This window comes from Puma concolor, chromosome C2 (genome assembly GCF_028749965.1).
Source record: "Puma concolor isolate L17-30 chromosome C2, mPumCon1.1.hap2, whole genome shotgun sequence".
NCBI lineage: Eukaryota > Metazoa > Chordata > Mammalia > Carnivora > Felidae > Puma > Puma concolor.
The window spans coordinates 91,327,467-91,347,335 of NC_141675.1; the positions used below are offsets into that span (position 1 = coordinate 91,327,467).

At 50.0% G+C, this 19,869-nt stretch overlaps 1 protein-coding gene across 3 annotated transcripts in view; it reads left to right on the forward strand.

Annotated features, from left to right (window-relative positions):
- SEMA5B (semaphorin 5B) overlaps positions 1-19,869 on the forward strand; it is a 118,660-nt gene that overhangs the window by 64,432 nt on the left and 34,359 nt on the right. For all 3 annotated transcript variants that reach the window (XM_086675241.1, XM_086675242.1, XM_086675243.1), the window contains exons 2-3: positions 14,114-14,314; positions 19,379-19,478. In XM_086675241.1, coding sequence (XP_086531367.1) covers positions 14,161-14,314; positions 19,379-19,478 — 254 coding nt within the window. In that variant the 5' untranslated portion in view covers positions 14,114-14,160. The remainder of the gene's footprint in view (positions 1-14,113; positions 14,315-19,378; positions 19,479-19,869) is intronic.

The window sequence follows — 19,869 nt, forward strand, 5'->3', positions numbered from 1 at the left end:
TGGAAACGACCCACTAGGTAAGCAGCAGCCCTGAGTGTGGATGTAGGAGAGGTACAGCTTCTGTAGCCAACACACACAACTCCTTGCCACCCCAAAAATCTCTCCTGTCTCGGGAGAGGCGGAAGGAACAGGGCTATGGAGTCAGAGAGTCCCCAGCCTGTGGCTGTCCTTTCTGTCACCTCTCTGCCGCTGCTTCGTCCATGTGAAGAATGAGGGAATGTTGCCATGAGGATTAAGTAGCTGGCTTTCATGGGGTGGGGCCGTCCAGGCCTGTCACCCCCAACAGAAGCTCCTTCCCACTCCCCCTGACACCAGCAGCACAGAAGGCAGCAGATGTTACTGGTCTCACTTCATTTCAATAGATTTACAAGCATCCCTTTATGTGTTACTGAAAAATTGGGTGTAAATCCTATTTTAAGAACACAGTGGAACTCATTACTTGAAGAAAGCTTTGGAAAATCCTTTTGGGAAGTGAAGAATAATCACGCTTTGGTAAAACTTTTGTGCCAATATTCAAGAATTTCTTTGTCTGAAGTGCGGTTCACCTGTAAAGTCTTTCTTGTGACCTCCTCTTTGCATCTTGTGACCATCTTCTTTTCCACGGGACACGCTGTGCCCCTTCCCTGTGTGTGCTGTCCCATGTGTAGCCCCCTCTCCCTGCCCCCTAGGGTTCTCCTATCACACCCCCTGACCACTCTCCCCCACCCCCCAGACTGTGTGGCCCTGACTTGCCCATGACTCTTTACTGGCTGCTGCTCTTCCTTCTTCCGAAATTCAGGCACAGATCAGTCTCTGGACATTAGATATGTTTGCCACGTGTGACCACTTGGGTGGGAATATGTATGACGGGTGTGGTAGGCCACTAAAGATACCCTTGTCCTTATCCCTGGAACCTGTGAGTATGTTACCTTATGCAGCAAAAGGGGCTTTGCAGATGTGGTTCAGCTGAGGACGCTGAGATGGGGAGAGCATCCTGGATTATCCAGGTGGGCCCATCGTAATCACAGGGGGCCTGAAAAGCAGAGACTCTTGGGGTGCTTGGGTGGCTCAGTCGGTTAAGCGTCCAACTTCTGCTCAGGTCACGATCTCACGGTTCGGTTCGTGAGTTCGAGCTCCTCATCAGGCTCTGTGCTGACAGCTCAGAGCCTGGAGCCTGCTTTGGATTCTGTGTCTTCATCTCTCTCTCTGCCCCTCCCAGCTTGTGCTTTTTCTCTCTGTCTCAAAAACAAATAAACATTAAAAAAATTTTTTTAAAGGGGCACCTGGGTGGCTCAGTTGGGTTTCTGACTTCAGCTTCAGGTCATGATCTCACGGTTTGTGGGTTCGAGCCCCGTGTTGGGCTCTGTACTGACAGCTGAGAGCCGGGAGCCTGCTAAGGATTCTGTGTCTCCCCCTCTCTCAGCCCCTCCCCTGCTCATGCTCTATTATCTCTCTCTCTCTCAAAAATGAATAAACCTTAGAGGAAAAAAAAAGCAGAGACTCTTTCCCAGCTTTGATAGAGAGGGATGTAAGTATGGACGAATGGGTAAAGGGAGCCAGTGTTGCTGGCTCTGAGATGGAATATGGGAGGCCTCTAGAAGCTAGAAAAAGCAAGGAAATGGATTCTCCCCTAGGGCCTCTGGAAAGGCAGGCAGCCGTACTGACACCATGATTTTAGCCCAGCAGAACCCAAGTCGGACTTGTTACCCACAGAGCTGTAAGAGAATAAATGTGTCGCCTGAGGCCATGAGGTCTGTAGTAATTGGTTACAGCAGCAACAGGAAGCAAGTGCAGGGGCAACCACCCTGTCTGTGGAGCAGTCTGACCTCACACCTGACCTTGTCTCTTTTGCCTCCTTCACCTCGTGCTTATGGACTCACCCAAAAACTCCCCCTTTTGCTGAGTGATTTCAGCTGGTTCTGGGGCCTGCGTCTCTTGGGTGCCCTATGGCTCCCCTCCATCTCTGGCTGCCCACACCTCATCCCCGAGCCGCTCCATGTCTCAGCCACACAGCCAAGCTGTGGATGGACAGTAGGGGGCCTCTTCTCACTCAGGTCAGGGGTAAGGTGTGCCAGTAGCTCACCTCCTGGGATCTCCTGGTCCTCCTTGGACCAGTGGATTTTAGGAGTTCTTTTTTTTTTTTTTTTAATTGTGTCAACATACACAGAAGATAAGACTTACCTTCTTAGCCATTTTGAAGTATACAGCTCAGTAGTATTGGTACATTCACATTGTTGTGCAACCATTACCACCATCCATCTCCAGCTCTCTTTCCTCTTGCAAACTGAAACTCTGCACCCATTAAATAATGACCTCCCCATCTTCCCCTCTCCCTGGTTCCCAGGAACCGCTACTCTACTTCCTGTGTCTATGAATTTGCCCATTCTAGGTACCTCATCTAAGTAGAATCATATATTTGCCCTTTTGTGTCTGGCTTATTTTATTCTGCATAAGGTCCTCCAAGTTCATCCACGTCGCAGCATGTGTCAGAATTTCCTTCCTTTTTAGGCTGAATAATATTTCATTGTATGTATGTACCACATCTTGTTTATCGATTCGCCTGCCAGGTTGCTTCCCCCTTTTGGCTGTTGTGAATAATGCTGCTGGGAACCTAGGTGTCCAAATACCTTTTCCAGTCCCTGCTTTCAGTTCTTTGGGGTGTGTACCCAAAGTGGAATTGCTGGATCAGATGATGATTCTATCTTTTTTTTTTTTTTACGTTTATTTTACTTTTGAGAGACAGAGAGAGACTGGAGCGAGAGTGGGGGAGAAGCAGAGAGATTGGGACACGGAATCCAAAGCAGACTCCAAGCTCTGAGCTGTCAGCGCAGAGCCCGATGTGGGGCTCGAACTCACAAATCGAGAGATCATGACCTGAGCAGAGGTCGGATGCTTAGCCGACTGAGCCATCTAGGTGCCCCGTTTCTACTTTTAATTTACTGAGGAACCATCATGTTGTTTTACATAGCTGCTGTGCCATTTTACATTCCCACCAACCCATCTTAGCCATTTTTAAGTGTCCAGGTCAGTGGCCTTACGTACATTCACACTGCTGTGCAACCGTCAGCACCACCCAGGGTGTGGAGAGCCATGCTCAGGAGAGTGACTGGAGATGGGCCCTCTTTGCAAAGGTTTATGTTGAGCAAGTGAATCCGTCATTGAAACCCCGAGGAAGCCCAGGCCTTCAGCTGGATTTGCCTTCTATTTTTGAGCAGTAGGCATGTTTTCAAATGCAGTTTTCCTTTTATGCAGTAACTGAATATCTGATAGCAGAATGTTTCCACAGAGAGAGCTTGCCCATGGGGAGGAGGAAAGGAGGCTGCTCTAATGAATAGATAAGCTTGATTTGTGTTTGGCAACATCCTTAGCATTTAATTCTAGCAATTAAAGTAGGCAAGTCTCCTTTGTTTTCCTTTTCCTTGCAAAAACAATAAAATACCACAGAATGTTTGGGGGAAGAATCCCTACTCATTGTCATACTACCTTTGTGGGACCACTATCACCGTTCAGGACAGTTATCTGTGCAAGGCACGAACCAAACATTCATTCACCTTGCTTCGCTTAAGCTGCATGGCAACTGCGAGGCAGTGTCCTGGGCCTAAGCCATGGCATCTCCCTTCTGCACTCATTCTCTCTTTGTGCGTTTGGTCCAGCTTCCTCCACACACGTGTTGTTTCCTACAAAGTTGCCCCCATGAGGTTCACGTTTGCTTGCTTTCCCAAGTAATGTGAACATTCCCTTTGTACTCCTGTTTTCAATTCTTACCTTGTGTGGACATACTTTGTTCACAGGAGCAAATCCAGGCTCCATGATTATAAATACAGAATGACTGAATGCATTAGAGGGTTCCCATCTGCGAATGATCACTGGAGCAGCCTGAGCCCTGGTGAGAAGCTCCGGAAGCTCTGTCAAATAATGCCATTTTCCTGCCTGGTGCACTGAGACTGTGTAAGAGAGAGGCTCTGGAGCCTGATGGCCTGGGTTTGGATCTGGCTACCAGTTTGACCGTATGCAAGCTACTTAACTGGTAGATGCCTCAGTTTCCCCGTCTATGAAATGGGTATGATAATAGTATGTGCCTCACAGGGTTATTGTGTGGATTAAATGGCATGACGAGCATAGAATACCACCTGAGGGGCGCCTGGGTGGCTCAGTCAGTTGAGCGTCCTACTTCAGCTCAGGTCATGATCTTGGGCTGGAGCCCCGCATCAGGCCCTGTGCTGACAGCTCAGAGCCTGGAGCTTGCTTTGGATTCTGTGTGTGTCTCTCTCTCTCTGCCCCTCCTCTGCTAGCACTCTGTCTCTCTCTGTCTTTCAAAAAAAATAAAATAAAACAGTAAAAAATTTTTTTAAAAAAGAATACCACCTGATGTATGAAAACATGTCTCTGTTGTTGCTATTTACTTACTTTTGGATCTCCCACCACCTCCCTGCCCAACCTCGAGCTAGATACGCTCCCCCAAGCCTCAGTTTCCTCATCTGTAAAATATGGGGTTGAGCTAAATGATCTTCAAGAGCCCTTCCTGTTTAACTTTTTATGATTGCCCTTTTCCTTTTATCTTCCCCCTGGGTCTCACTGCAGTTGGGGGGATGTGGGTGGGATGGCAAGGACTGCCCAACGCTGATAGGGCAAATGCACAACCTGGAGTTTGCTAGGAACAGACAGAGGAGAGGAGAACCCAAGCAGGGCCTGGCCTGGCCAGAGAGCAGAGAGCATGGTGCAAAGGCAGGGAATGAACTTGACCTGGGACAGGGGGAGCATCCCCACCCCCACTCCCAGGTTCCAGAGCTGAAAAGTACTAAGTCTTTCTGAGCCTCTGTCCCTCCCCCACCTGGTCCCAACCCTTCCCTCTGGGCCCCGGTCGCCCAGATGGTCTAAATGGGAAGAAAAGAGGAAAATCCGTATCCAATCTGCTCTATTCAGAGCAATGGGAAGGAATCTGCATCTCAATTTTATCTTTGTGCTGAGCCTGGCTAAGCTTTGCCCCCCAAGTGGTGAGTGATGGGTGGGTGGGAAGATGGCATTGGTGGCCCCCGTGGGGGAGTGAGGGGCACCCCCGCGCCTTCCCCTCCTTACCAAACCGCAGACAGAATGCATTCTTTCCTGCTCTTGGTTTCCCCCTGTTTCCTCTTCTTTTCTTTTCCTTCTCTTTTTCTCCCTCTTTCCCAGGCAGGCAGCCAAGTGGGGACTTTGAATGGTGGCAAGAAGGGAGGGGCCGGGAAGGAGGAGCAGCAGTGCACCCTTCCTAGAAGGTACTCAAGGGCTCCTGGGCTGAGCTTGAGGTGGGGACAAACAGAAGCGTCTCATTCTCTCCCACCCACCCTGGCCCCTAGCTGTACAGCCTGTGCTGGGGGGTGGGCTGTGGCTGTCAGTGCTCTGGCTGGGGTCTGGATTCTGCCCTGTCTGTAGGCAACCTCTGGAATTTCCTTCTCCATAGCCACTCAAGACCTGGAAAACTGGCTCCCACAGCCCAAACTCACAGGAGACTGATTTGCAGCAGGAAGTCAGTTTAATAATTTATAGCCAGAAAGTGCTCTCCCTGGTTGGGAAGCCAACTCAGGAAACCAAATTAAATTCTGAAGGCTGCTTGGAGAGTGCATGGAGTTAGGGCTCTGGAAGGTGCCAGGAGGGCTGAGGCCAGTTCTCCTCCAGGGAGGACACTGTGTGTAGTGGCCTGTGTCTACAGCAGACAGTCTCAGGTTCAAATCCCTACTCAGTTATTAACTGGCACTAGGACCTGGGGCATGGTCCTCAGCCTGGCTAACCTCTGTTTCTTCATATCAGCTATGAATGATGATCTTCGAACGATGATCACAAGGGCATCTCTCAGCTTTCTTGCCAAATTGCCATCAGGTCTTGCAGGGAAAGAGCTTAGCACAGTACCTGGCACTTCTCCATACACAGCAACCATGCTTATTTAAGCCCTTATCTTTAGGGTTGTAGGTTGTCTTTTCCTTTCCAATTACTCTTTTTATCAATCAAAAGGAAAGAGGTCCCTGGTCTCTCTGGAGAGGACCCCCTGGCAGTAGCAATTTGAGTGGTCTTCCCCTTTGACTCACCCTCTCCTATGACACACCCTCTCCTACCTGATCCCTCAGTCACTCCCAGCCTTTTTGCAGGGCCACTGCCTGCAGTTGAGCTGATATGTCCCCTGCGGGGAGCAGGTGGAGCTGAGATCTGCCTTGCTCCAGGCGTGGGGCTCAAGTCTCTTGGAGCAAGAGGCACACCCACTTCCATTCTCTGAGTTGCCCTGCAGACTGGTGGCTGCTTTAACCTATTGCTGTCACTGTCCACTGCCACCCAACTTCCCAAAGCACAGATGTGGCCACATCCTTCCACTGCCCCAGCCACTAACTAGTCTTCTGTTTCAGCAGAAGGAAATCTCGCAATGCTTTAGGTTTAGTCTCGCCATGATTTGGCCTTGGTCTTCCTCTCCAGACTCAGCTCCCTCTGCCCCGTTCTCCAGCCTAGCTAGATTATGTGAGGATGGTCCAGGGCCAAGTCTTTGCCTGTGCTGTTTCATTCCATCGTTCTGGAATGCTGTTTGCCCGTGATGGCCGGGGAAGCTCCCGCCTTCTTTCCTTCAAGGCCCTATTTGAGTTCTCCCTTCTGCAGGAGGCTTCTTAGACCTCCTGCCCCTGGCATTCCTCTCTCCCCCTTTCCCAGGTCACCTTGCACCTGTCTCAGGCCCCCCTCATCATCTGTTTCCTGTTCATCTTGCACTCAGGCCTCCATCTCCTTTGTAGGACTGTAACCTGCCGGACACTGGGACCCCTTTGTTCCTCCCGGCACTGAATGGCTTGGTGAATGAAGATGGTCTCCAGTGCAGTAGTTCAGCTTCTTCCCGCTGCAGGAAGGTCTGGGCAGTCAGCGCTCCAGCAAGCAGCACGGTCTGCTTTGGGCTTTTGGGGGGGATTCAGCCCACGCGCTCTCTCTCTCTCTCTCTCTCTCTCTCTCATAACACACACACACACACACACACACACACACACACACACACACACATTCCACCCCTGTTTCCCTCTTCCTCTGCCCCAGAGAGAAGAGCAAAGGTCCTTGTGTAACTGGGCCTTCCAGCAGGCCTGGCCCTGGCCCTCCGTCCTTCTCTTGCTTTCTCTCTCTCCCTTGCACTCAGCAATTTCATCCCCTCCCCCGGTTGCAGCTAATCCTCCTCCCACTGTCTGTGCTGGGAAAGTAAGCCCTGGAGGAGTCCCATGGAAGGCGAGGAGTCCTCAGGGGGGTGCATGTGTGGGTGTGCATCCTCTCTCACACACAAGCACATGCATCATATGCCTCCCAGTGTCATCGGAGTGACCCCATATCGAGGACCACAGGGAATTGGGGCAGCAGCGAGAGAGAAAGCAATGGAAGCTCTGGCCAATGATTTAGGAAAATGCTTTCCTTATCACTGAAGCTTTCCCAAAATAGCAGGAGTCGGCTGCTGCTACGTCTCCCTTTTTCCCCACTCCTAGAGCACCCTACCACACAGTGCCAGTGCCAAGTGGCTCCACGACAGGATGAAGCACAGGCTTTCTGTGCTCCCTTACCTGTCCAGGCCCCAGCTCACTGTGTCTGCCTTGTGATATATTGTTCCTTGGAGAACTGTCTCCTCTCTTCTATTAAACTGTAAGCTCCCTGAAGGCAGGGACCATACTTTTTCAAGGAGTGTTTCCCCCATCCCTCATTTCCCCCATCTCTACCAGAACCAGCACATAGTAGGTGTTCAGCAAATGCTCAGTGAAGTATTGTATAAATGACTGAATGGATGAATCTGGGAAGACATTTCAGTGACTAAGGAGTGTTTTATGTACACGAATACATTTTTACAGGTGGATTTCATAAAGGGCCTACTTGTGCCAGACATAGTTCCAAGGCAGGGAAATATTAGCCCAATTTATAGGTGACAGAACTAAGATCTATAGAGACCTGGTGGCCTCCTGAGCTCAGGACTTGCTGTGGTAACTACAGCCCTCAGGAAGATCGAGAGGCCTCTGCTACGCACTGCCGGCGGAGAAACTCCCGGATTATTTTAGTGTCAGATCAGACAAATATACTACAAATAGAAATTCCTGTTTGTCATAGGCATATTTGGGTATAAGAATGAAAACCCAAACTGTATGGGATAGGTTGTGTATCCCATGCTGTGTACCTTGGGGTAGCTGCTGTTCTAAGCCTGGTAGACAAAATAACTCATTCAATCTTCATAACACCTCTCTGCAGTAGGTGTTATTCTCCCCATTTTACAGACAAGGAAACAGGCACAGAAGTATGATGAGCAAACATCACAGAAAGAAGTCTGGAGGAGGGCAGACCAGAGCTGCCTGATTCTATCATCAATCTCCCAGGTCCGACCTATCTTTCTGCACCACAGTCTGGATCACGAGGCTAAGGAATGCTAAGTAATGTAGCATCATCCATCCTAGCTACTGGCCGCTCTGGGAGAAGGAAAGCCCTCTTAGAGAGCTTCCCCACAAGCCCTACCGATGACTTCCTCACACATCTCACTGGCCACCCCTGTCTGGATGGCTTTGAGCAGGGTACCTTTCCCCCTAACCCCCACCGACGCAGAGGCTCCTTTAGGAAGGAGGCGGTGAGAATGGGCACCAAGGAGGCAATACTGTGCAGGCAACTCCTGGTCTGACACAACTCTGGCTGGCTTAAGAGAAAATGGGAGATTTTATTACAAGGATCCAGGAAGTCGGCTGATGGCTCATGGTAGTAGAAAGTAGTCAGGCCTCAGGAAAGGGCTAGAATTGGGAGTCTGTTAGCATCCCAGAGAGGCTCTGCTGTCTGTCTCCTGTCCTGGCTCTCTGTCTTCAGACTGCCTCTGCTCCCCTCCTCAGCCCACATGACAGGTAAAAGATGGCCACCCCACAGGGCCCATGTTGCTTGTTCCAGGTTCCTCTACAACACTGACTTGACTTGACCCTGGGGGTTGGATGGGGGTTACAGCCCCAAATTGCCATGAGAGAACATCTGGTTGGTCTGTTTTGACATGACTATCCTTGGTGCACGCAGCTATGGTGGAGTGGGGATAGGCATATGTAAGGCTGCGGGGGCCTACCCCTTTGACCTGTGGAGGGAGGGGGGAGATAATTTCCAAAGAAGGGGGATTCTCGGGAGCTAGAAATTCACCCCCCACCCAAGTATCTAGAACTCTGCTCACAAAGACCAGTCCTGTAACACTCAGTGATGTGGGCATTGACCATTCCCTTTTTTTCAGTATGGCGCCCTTGACTTTCGTTGACATTTGCTAAGCCGCAAGCCCTGGCTCATCGAGCTCTGCCTTGACCACCAGCACCCCACACCCCAGCCCCACTCCTCGGTGCCCTGCTTCTCTCCTTCCTTTGTACCCCTCTTAGGGTCTTCTGGCTTCCTTACTAAGGACAGAAGGCGTCCTTGAAGGTGATGGCAAAATAGGCCTGTGCGTGTGCCCCCGTGGGATCCCCGAAGTCAGCACCTTGGCCCATACTTGCATCCCTAAGGACTGGAATGCTCATCTGAATAAAGGCTGTTCCTATCTCCTCCCTGCTTAGCCTTCAGTCTGTCTCTCTCTGGGGGCTTTCTGGTCGGTGTGCTGTGTACATGTCCATCCACTGCTCTGGCTCTCTATTCCTTTTTCCTCCCTCACCTGAGTGGAGCAGATCTGGATCTAGGTCCTGCCCCCAGTCCTTCCCCACCCCCATCCACATTCTGTGTTCCCTTCCCTTCCCTTCTCCTTAAAGAGCAGGCATGCTGTGCTGGGGCCCAGGTGGACCAGGTGATGGTAATCTAGTAATTATTGATTCCGGAGGGACTTGGAGGACATATTTACATAAAAACCATAATGCGAGTGGAGCTTCTGCTGTGGAAATTAGGTACTTTAAGGCCTGGCTCCTGGGGGAGGCAGGGGCCAGGGGAGGCTTGGGAATAATGAGGGGAGGGTGGCTGTCACACCGCCTCAGATGAAGGGCTGATGGCCGATGGAGGAAAAGCCCCAGCTAAGGTCTAAAAAGATGATATTTGCATAGGCATCAAATATCACCAATGAGATGTTATATCAGTCAGGGTCCCCCCCCCCCACCCCCCGGAAACAGATGGCACACTCAAACTGGGAAATGGGAGGGCAGTTTAATAAAGGAACTATTTATGAAGGTGTGGGAAGGGGTTTGGGAGCCATATGGGACTGCTCACTGGGCTCTACCCTGCCGCCGATAATGAGGGGCTGGCACCACCCCAGGCAAAGAGAGGAGGGGGGAGCTTAACTCTGACCTTCTGTGGGGGGATGCGGCTGCTCACCCAGCTGCCTCCTCTCTCTCCCATTCCTCCCATCTTCCGCCAGTGTCCCCACTGGCCAAACAGAGGGAAGGAGTCCCCTGTTGCAGCCCAGGCACTGAGCACGGAGGAGGGGCAGAGTAGAGGGACAAATAGAAAGCATCCAGCACAAGTGTCAAAGGGCAAGAGGAAATTCCATAGCAGTGCCAGCCCCATGCAGCAGGAAAGACCCAGTGTAGCTCTCAGGAATAATGCCACGTGAGCGGCCACGTGAAAGTCACTCCAGGGAGGATGTCTGGGCCAAAGCTCCCTCCCAGAGGGTTTCCACTAGCAGGGGTGTCCAACCTCTCCCGGGGAGGGACACAGAATTCCACATTTGAACCTGAGGCTGAGGGGACCAAGAGGTGCTCCAGAGACTAAGGCCCCCTGGGATGCAGGATGAGGCCAGGTAAGGGAGAAGGGAGCTCTTCCAGGTGCACCGTCCGCATAGTCACTGGGGTATTTCCTCAAAGCCTCTCAGCAACACGATGACAGGAGTTACCCCATCTCACACAGGTGTGAGGAAACAGACAAGAAGAAGTCATCCTACTCTCATTTTCCAGACCTAGAGTAAGGTAGTGGTGGTAGGAAAGGAAGAGAGGAGGGGTTAGGAGCAAAGGGTGTTCGAGAGGAATGGAACCCTAGGGGCCCCTAGTCCCTGCAGAGGTTTGTCACAGTCATCTTTGGAATCACTCACCTGCTGGTCCCAGGACCCCACCTCCAGTGGACGGGGTTCTGATTTGTCCCCACCTCCAGCAGGGAATCCCTGATCTAGTCCAACCTTTTATTTCACAGATGACGACTGTCACCAGGGAGGTCTATCGGTGGGTTAGGGACCTGTGAGGGATGTGATGTCAACAAGGCTTGGTGGGTGACACGTTGGATGGGCCAGGAAAGGAGGGAGGTGGGAGCTGATTCAGAGTGTCTGAGTCAAGCTCCAGAGGAAGTGTTGTGCTGCCCCATATTAGGAGTTTTAGGGAACCCAAACTAGTCTGGGTTTGTGAGTTCGAGCCCCAAATCTGACTCTGAGCTGACAGCGCAAAGCCTACTTGGGATTTTCTGGCTCCCTCTCTCTCTGCCCCTCTCCTACTCTCTTCCCCACTCCCCACCTCAAAATAAATAAACTTTAAAAAAAATAAAAAGTTTTTGAGGTTTTTATTGAATGGGTGATATTAAACATTTAATAGTCAAAAGTGAAAATAATATAAAAAGGTGTATATATTGGGACACCTGGGTGGCTCAGTCAATTAAGCGTCCGACTTTGGCTCAGGTCATGATCTGATGGTCTGTGAGTTTGAGCCCTGCATCGAGCTCTGTGCTGACCTCTCAGAGCTTGGAGCCTGCTTTGGATTCTGTGTCTCCTGCTCTCTCTCCCTCTCTCTCCCTCTCTCTCTCTCTCTCTCTCCCCCCTCATCCCCCACTAGTGCTCTGTCTCTCAAACATAAATAAATGTAAAAAAAAATTTTAAGGTATATATTAAGGAGCATCTGTCATGATTTTGCTATTTATAGGTAGCCTGATTTAAAATTAGTTTGGGTTTATTTTTCCAGTGTCTGTTAATGCTCATACCAGCAATTATAAATATGTATTCTCATTTCCACCTTCTTTTTTACACAAAAGGTATCAAGCTAATACCCTGTTCTGCATCGGGTTTTTTCCAGTCACTATACCTGGAGATTTCTCCATATCGAAATCTAGGGAAAAATCCCCATTCTTTTCTAGAGCTGTGTAGTATTCCGTTACACAAATACACCCTCGCGTATTCAAGCAGTCTCCAGTTGCTAGGTGTTTGGTTGTTTCCTGTTTTCTGTTACTTCAAAGAATGCCCCCAAGGAGTAATTTTGTGCATAAATCACCTGGCACATGTACAGGTGCCTGTTTAGTCTATTTTTGCTTCTCAACTATCTCTGGTGAAGGAGCAGGTTTTACATTTCAATTTACAATCTGTCGCAGATGGATACTTACATAAAATTCAATAAAAGTGAATTACTGGAGAAGTGAATTGACAAAAAAACTATGAAAAATACAAGCCTCCAAATTTTATTAGATCCAATAGACATAAAAATTACTCTGTCACATTACTATAAAGATTTTTAAACACTCTCAAGTTTCTGCATTTATCTTACCACAAAGTTGTCACAGTTTGTGGATTTGACACTGATCTGCGGACCACACTTTGAGTAGCACTGGTTAAGACTCCCAGAAATTAGATCAAAAGGTACATGCCTCTGTCGTTTTGCCAGATTCCTCTCCATAGGGCTTGTATCATTGTTGCACGATGGTATATGAGAGTGCCCCCTTCCCCACAGCCTCGCCGAGAGTGTCATCTGTCTTGGAATTTTGCTAAACTCATAGGTGAACAGTAGTAGCTCAGTCTAGGTTTTAATCTGCATTGTTCTTATTGTGAGTGAAGATAGCGTCTTAATTAATTAAAGTATTTATTTATTTACAGAGAGAGAGAGAACGCATGCACACATGCACAAGCAGTGGAGGGGCAGAGAGAGGGGGACAGAGAGAATCTTAAGCAGGCTCCATCCACACCGAACTGGCTGCAGGGCTAGATCTCATGACTCTGAGATCATGACCTGAGCTAAAATCAAGAGTCAGATGCTTGAGGCACCTGGGTGGCTCAGTGCCTTGAGTGTCTGACTTCAACTCAGGTCATGATCTCGTGGTTTGTGGGTTCGAGCCCCTCGTTGGGCTCTGTGTTGGCAGCTCAGAGCCTGGAGCCTGCCTCGGATTCTGTGTCTCCTTCTCTCTGCCTCTCCCCCACTCACACTGTGTCTCTCTCTCTCAAAAATAAATAAATGTTACAAAAAAAAAAGAGTCGGATACGTAACAACTGAGCCACCCAGGTGCTCCAGTGTCATTCATATCTTTAAGCCCTATTTGTACATATATTCTTTGCCTATTTTGTACTGTATTATTGACCTTTTTCCTCTTGATTCCCAGGAATTATTTATACATTAGGAATATTAGCCCCTTGTCTGTGATATGTAATGCAAATATTTTTTTCCAGTTTGTCATTTGCCTTTTGATTTTGTTTGGTGTTTGCTTGGGGGGGGGCATGCAGAAGTTTGAAGTTTTATGTAGTTAAATATGTCAATCTTTTCTTTAATAGCTTCTGGATTTTGAGTCCCGGTTCTTTATTCCAAAATTATAAAGAATTCTGCCCGCATTTTCTTCTAGTATTTTTATGGTTTTATTCTTAACACCTAAATCTTTTATCCAGTTGGAATTTTTCCTAGTACAAGGTGTAGGTTATGGATCCAAATTTATCTTTTCAACGTTTATTTATTTTTGGGACAGAGAGAGACAGAGCATGAACAGGCGAGGGGCAGAGAGAGAGGGAGACACAGAATTGGAAACAGGCTCCAGGCTCTGAGCCATCAGCCCAGAGCCCTACGCGGGGCTCGAACTCACGGACCGCGAGATCGTGACCTGGCTGAAGTCGGACGCTTAACCGACTGCGCCACCCAGGCGCCCCCAAATTTATCTTTTTACAAATGGCTACCCACGTGTCCTAGCTCCACTTATTAAGATCCCTAGATACCACCTTTATCATTAAAACTAATTTTACGCCATTTGGGATCATAATAGAAAAAGCTCTATAATTTGTCAGTTTTATCCAGAATACCATTGCAAGGGAAATTAGCTCTCCAGATATGATCTATAACTCTGTGTTACTAGAGCAGACTAAACTATAAGTAACATAGGTAAAATGTAAATGTATTTAAACAAGCAAACACAGCCCGTGGGCCTGCCAACAACCATGGAGGAAACTGGGAGAAGTAGGCCTTGCTGAGGGAGCTCGTGATGAGAGTCAATGTTTGTATTGCAGACCTTACCTGCCTGCCTCCGGAGCTAGGACTGCAGAGGGGCCCAACGATGGTGTTCCTGGGACCCCTGGCTCTCACCCTGTTGCCGCCCAGCCTCACACTGCTGGTGTTCCACCTGTCCAGCTCCCAGGATGTCGTCACTGAACCTAGCAGTGAGCAGCAGCTGTGCACCCTGAGGGAACACCCCACTGTGGCCTTTGCAGGTGAGAGCCACTTCCCACTCGGTCCTTTTTGCAATGGCTGTGCCTTGAAGGACTTAGGTCTGAACTCAGCAGGGTCTCTTTGATGTTGGAAGTCCTGGGATGTTCCCCTAGGGATAAATGTTAGAAGGATGAGTAGCCATGGGCTGGAGGGGTCTGATTTTGGTCTCCAATTTATTTAAGCCTTCCATCCATGTTTACCTGGAGGAGGAGGGTGCCTTGCTCTGGCATTCCTGCTAGGAGGAGGGGTTGCGGGTACTTTGGGTAGAGTGGACAGGGGTTCATTGGCCATCTCAGCTCTAGCTCTTCTGGAAGCATGAGTATTTCTTAGCTTCGTTGGGGGGCCAGAATGAAGATGACTCACTCCTTAGGAGGTGCCTGGAGATCTCTGGAAGGCTTCCTTCTGCTCTAAGACAGTTGCAGATGCCTGTCTTCAGGGCCCTGGGAACCCACAGGGAAACGGGTCCTTGGTGACTGATAACTCCCTCTGTCTGTCAAGGGAGGGCATGAGAGTGTCCTGTTAAAGTGTTTCCCAAACTGGGATTTGTGACTCACTGGGCGTATTCTGAGAGGCCTATAAATTCTCAATAAGGGTTTCTAAAATTAATACATACAGTCGATGATAATCGAAAACCAAAACAAAACATAAATACCAGAACATGCGGGATGTTCTCCCATGACCTGTTGGCCAGTTTGGGGCTCCCTGGTGGTGCCACATCAGCACTTCCGAATCCGTCACCTGCATGGCAGCTCACACTGGGATCTGCGGATGTAGCTTCAGGGGTCCCCAGGTTCTTAAGTCTGATAGACACCTGCCCTATTTCCTCATCACAAGTACCCTGGCAAGGAGGCAAGGCAAGGACTGTCACCTCCCTTTACAAATGGGAGGGCTGAGGTGTAGAGGGTGGGAGAGACTTGTCAGAGGCGGGCCTTCACGTTGGGCACCCAGTGCTCTTTCTACTCTCCGTGGCAGAGCGATCGGGGCTCCACCTTCTAGGTGCCACGGGCAGGAGGGTGAGGAGCCGTCCTCAGGATTCCACACAGCTAATCGAGAGGGCAGAGATGGAAACCAGAGCAGAAAAACAAATGCCCGAGTGCGAGGCTGGCATGGGATTTGGGGGATAGGAGGGGTGGTATGGATAGGTGTTGGGGTTAGCAAGGTGGGGAGGCTGGGGCGGCTGGGAAGTGTGGGATTCCCAGCTGTGGGCTGGCTCCTGCCTCCGGGAGGAGAATTTGCAGCTGTCTTCTCAGTGCTGTCTTGTTTGAGCTGGGATCCAAGGCTTTGAAGGCTTAAGTGGATTAAAGTAAATTAGCAATGTCCTTAAGCCTACAAAACACGCGTACACTCTCAGACTTCTGATGGCTCCCAGCGTGCTGGTGGCTGTCACTGAAGGGAAGGACCAAGTGCGGGACAGAAGGAGCGGGACTCTCAGGGCTATCCTCATCTTGGATGCCCCATGGCAACTCCTGATGAACCATTTCCTCTGAGGGGCTTTGCTGAAGGCCACTGTTGGCCTGGTGGATTCTTGGGGCAGGTACAACGGAAGGAGAGCAAGAGAATTTCTGTCCCCCAGCCAGGCTGGTCTGGACTGGAGCAAACTAGATAGGGGGGTAGGGGTAATGGAGAGGTGGAAGATGTGTTCCTTGAATGCCTGGCTTCATTCCCACCATTTTTTATCTTAAGGTGTATATTACTTGAATGAAATAACCTCCTTCCCCACCCTCTTTCAGAATGGAGGAATGAGGCTCAGATTGTCATGGAGTAACTAAGGAATCCCCTTAGCCCCAGCAAGCAGAGATGTCCATCATCCTAGACTGACAGCCCTAGAGTGTGGCATCATCTCTACTTTTCCTCCCCAGCCCTCCTGGCCTCCCCTCCACCCACCTGGGTCTCCGTTCTGACAACTTTGGATTTTCCTATCCATTCACCAAATTGTTATTGGGCCCTACTTGAACCAAGGACAGGGCTAGATGCTGTGGGACTTCAGAGGTAAGAGTTTCCTCTGGGTACTCGAGTATCTCTTGTTGTTCCTTAAAGATCACTCCCTTTGGTCTGCCAGTGCAGTTGGTCCTGCACTAGGACTGGTCCTCTTGTCTCCCCACACCCTTTAGTACTGGTGAGCACACACCAGGGACTCAATTCATGTTGGAAACTGTGTTCTGGGTGATGCTGCCGTTCCAGAGAGGTTGCCATGTAACCCAGCCCAGTGCCAACTGCCTGCTTCCAGGATCCCCTCAGATGTTACATTTTATTTCTGACTGATCAGTAGGCTTCCAACTCTGTAGCTGTGAGTTGCCTTCTCCCCTGACACCTGGCTGATCTGTGAATAACCCCTAAATACCCTAGAGGACCTGCCAGTTGCAGAGTCTGGCAGGCGTTTTTCCATCTTGTAAGGTTAAATTTTCTCCTTCTTTTAAGGGGGGCCCACCTGTGTCTCTCTTTGGCCCGCACGTTATTCCTTCTGCCACGGCATGGAATTTCTAGGAGGCAGGGAGAAGCCAGGATGGAGTTAACACTGACAGTGGTTAATCCACAAACTGGGTAATTGAATTGACTATAATTAAAATCACAGGCGCGTCATGGAGAATGTCATTTTTCTCTTAAAGTCGCCGTCCAAAGCCTTCCCTGCACACGGAGCTCAGAACGTGCTTGGTGTTTTAAAGACAGGTTTCCCTCTGGTCCTGTTTGCCTGTTTAATAAGAGGAAGCTGGCTCCTTTCCCAAGACAGCTCCCCCAGGATCAGCGTGCTGCACCCGCCTGCCTCTCTCCCCCCTCGCCCCTTTCCCCTTGCCCTTGTCAGTTACAAGAAACTGGAAGCGGCCGTCACCCTCCACTCCTTCCTCTGCCCCTGCCTCCCATTGTCTTCACATCTCCTACCCTGTTTCGTCTTCCTTTCCCTTCCCTGCCCCAGGGAAGGGCCTGAGTGAAGACTGAGCTGAGAAGTCCCCACATGGAGTTTCTCCTGGTTTGCTGCACACCAGTCATGCCACCCCTTCCCCTGTTCAGCTGCCCACATCTGGAAGACCCCTGTCGGAGGGGACAAAAGGAACTAAAGGGTGACCCAGTTGCTACCGTTGGGGAGCACTCATCTGATGGTGACAGGCAAGCCCTCCATATCTTCCCCAACCCCACCACAGAAAACAGGCTTGAGCACATTCAGAGTGACAAAAAAATACACTGTGAACAGAATAGTCAAGGTAGAGAGAATATGGAGCAAAATAAAATCAGGGTGGAGAGATTGTGATCCAGGAAGTCTTCCTGGAGGAGAGTCCTTGGCTTAGTCTATAAAGTAGTATACCATTCTTCCAGGATTTCTGAGTGTGGCCCTGAGATCAACTAAAAATCCAGCTTACCCGACTCCTGATCCACTTCTTATACCGATATTGCCCAAATGCCATTGCAACTTCATGGTAATTCTTGCTAACCTATAGTCCCCTGCTGAGGACAGAGGCAGACCCAAGGGGTTTGTTACATTTTGCTGTAGAATTTCTTTCTTCTTCTTTTTTTTTAATCATGCATATCACAGTTTTCTGAAAAACATCCAACTCACAAAACCTCAAGTTCTCCAGGGAGCGATTAAGTGTTTGCTTGTCGTGCAGAAATGAAGGGCTGCTTTTACTCTGTAGTGGAGGGATAATGAGCAATGATTTATTTCCCCTGGATTACACACACACACACACACACACACACACACACACACACACACACGCATCACGCACTTCTCTGGGCCTTCTGTGAGCCAGTTGCTAATAGACTGTGGGGAGAAAGCACCGGACCTCACATTCCCCCCTCATCTTTTTCTCCATTGGCATGGAGTCTCCAGTGGAAGGGAAAGAGGGAAAGTCAGCGTACCCTGACGTACCATCCCCAGGCGTACCTTCCACAGACCACTGCCCCATCCATCCAGAGGGCTGTGAGATCTCCTCTCTGCCCACCAATCTCCATGGAAGACTTTGGCCTCGGCTGGGAAGCTCCTTCGTTGGAGACAGGGATAGACAGGGATAAACCCACCTTCTGTTTCCCACCTCCACGGAAGCTTGTTTGAAAACTTGGTTCTTCTTGTACAGATGGGAATTGTGGATTGATCCTGCATTTACTCAATTCCTTCCAGGTGTTGGACACAGCCTAGAGATCTAAGAAGCAAGGGCTTCCCTACCCCCCAGGGAAAACAATGGGGATATACACCCAGCAATATGGGGGCTTTGATGGCAGTAAAGTACAGGCCTCACCCAGGCTTTCGGGAGTCAGGGAAGGCTTCTTGGAGGAGGTAGGGTGGGGATGGGGCTGAACAGGAACTGTTCCACTGAGGGAGAACAGAAAGGCAAAGTTTGCAGGCTCTGGTGGGATAGATCTGCACAGTGTTCTAGTTTAGTATGGCTGGAGCAGTAGTTTGAGGGGAAATGTAAAATATGAAGTATGATTCTTTCTGTGGCACTAAATAATTAATGTGCTAGGCATCCAAACTGGGAAGACAGTGCAGAGCCCAAAGGCCTTCATAAGAGTTGAGACTTTTTCTGGGGTCAACTGGGAGCTATTAAAGGGTTCTAAGCTGCAGAGCGACAAAACCAGATTTGCATTTTAGAAAGATCGCTCTGGTTGCTATGTAGGAAATGGACCGACCAGAGGGGCAGGAGTGGAGGCCAGGTTAGATAGGATGCTTCTGGCACCAGGCCAGGCAAGAGATGATACTAGCTTGGATGGGGGCAGGGTACAGAGGGCAAAAGGGATGGATTTCTTGGAAGTGGGACAGATAAGATTTCTGAGTGTTTTTAAGTGCTGGTGAGGGTTTAGGGGAGGGAAGGATGATTACAGTTTTCCCTTTGGGCAGCTAGGGGTTAGGTGGAGCCCTTCTCTGAGATAGCGGACATAGCAGGAACAGTGGCGACACCCCCACCCCATCTCTCCCAGCTGGCTGCTCACAGAGGGGGCAAATGGAACCCAGGTGTAGGGGGTGCCAAGACTGCTTCCGCCTCACCGCTCGCTGATGTTAGCCCTTTCATTGTGGGGTCCAGTGCTGGCACAGCTGGTCCAACAGTAACTGGAATGCCTGCTTCTCCCTCCACCAGATCTGAAGCCGTGGGTCTTCAACTTCACCTACCCTGGAGCCCGAGACTTCTCCCAGCTTGCTCTGGATCCCTCCAGGAACCAGCTCATCGTGGGAGCCAGGTAACGAGGTGCAGGAGGGTTGGTGCCACGAGGGGTAGTGTGCTTAGGATTGGATGGAGGGAATGTCATTTGGGATGAGCCCGCTATGGGCAGGCCCTCATCCTGGGCCCATGTTCCTCTCTGCCAGGCCCTCTCTGTATCTGAATGTCTGTCTCCCACAAGAGGAAGCATTAGTTGGAGCAAGGCGGGGAGGAGGGTGACCTCTAGACCCCCAGATTCCGTGGCTGGTAGTTTGCAAGAGCAGGAACATCTGCTGGCCACCTTCTACCCCGCGTCCCTACCCTGCTTCCTGGACTGCCCAGGCAAAGTCCTCCCTGAGAGCTCCATGCAGGGAAGGTGCCCAAGAACCCCCTGCTGGCTGGCTGGCCACCTGCACCTGGGATGCTGGACT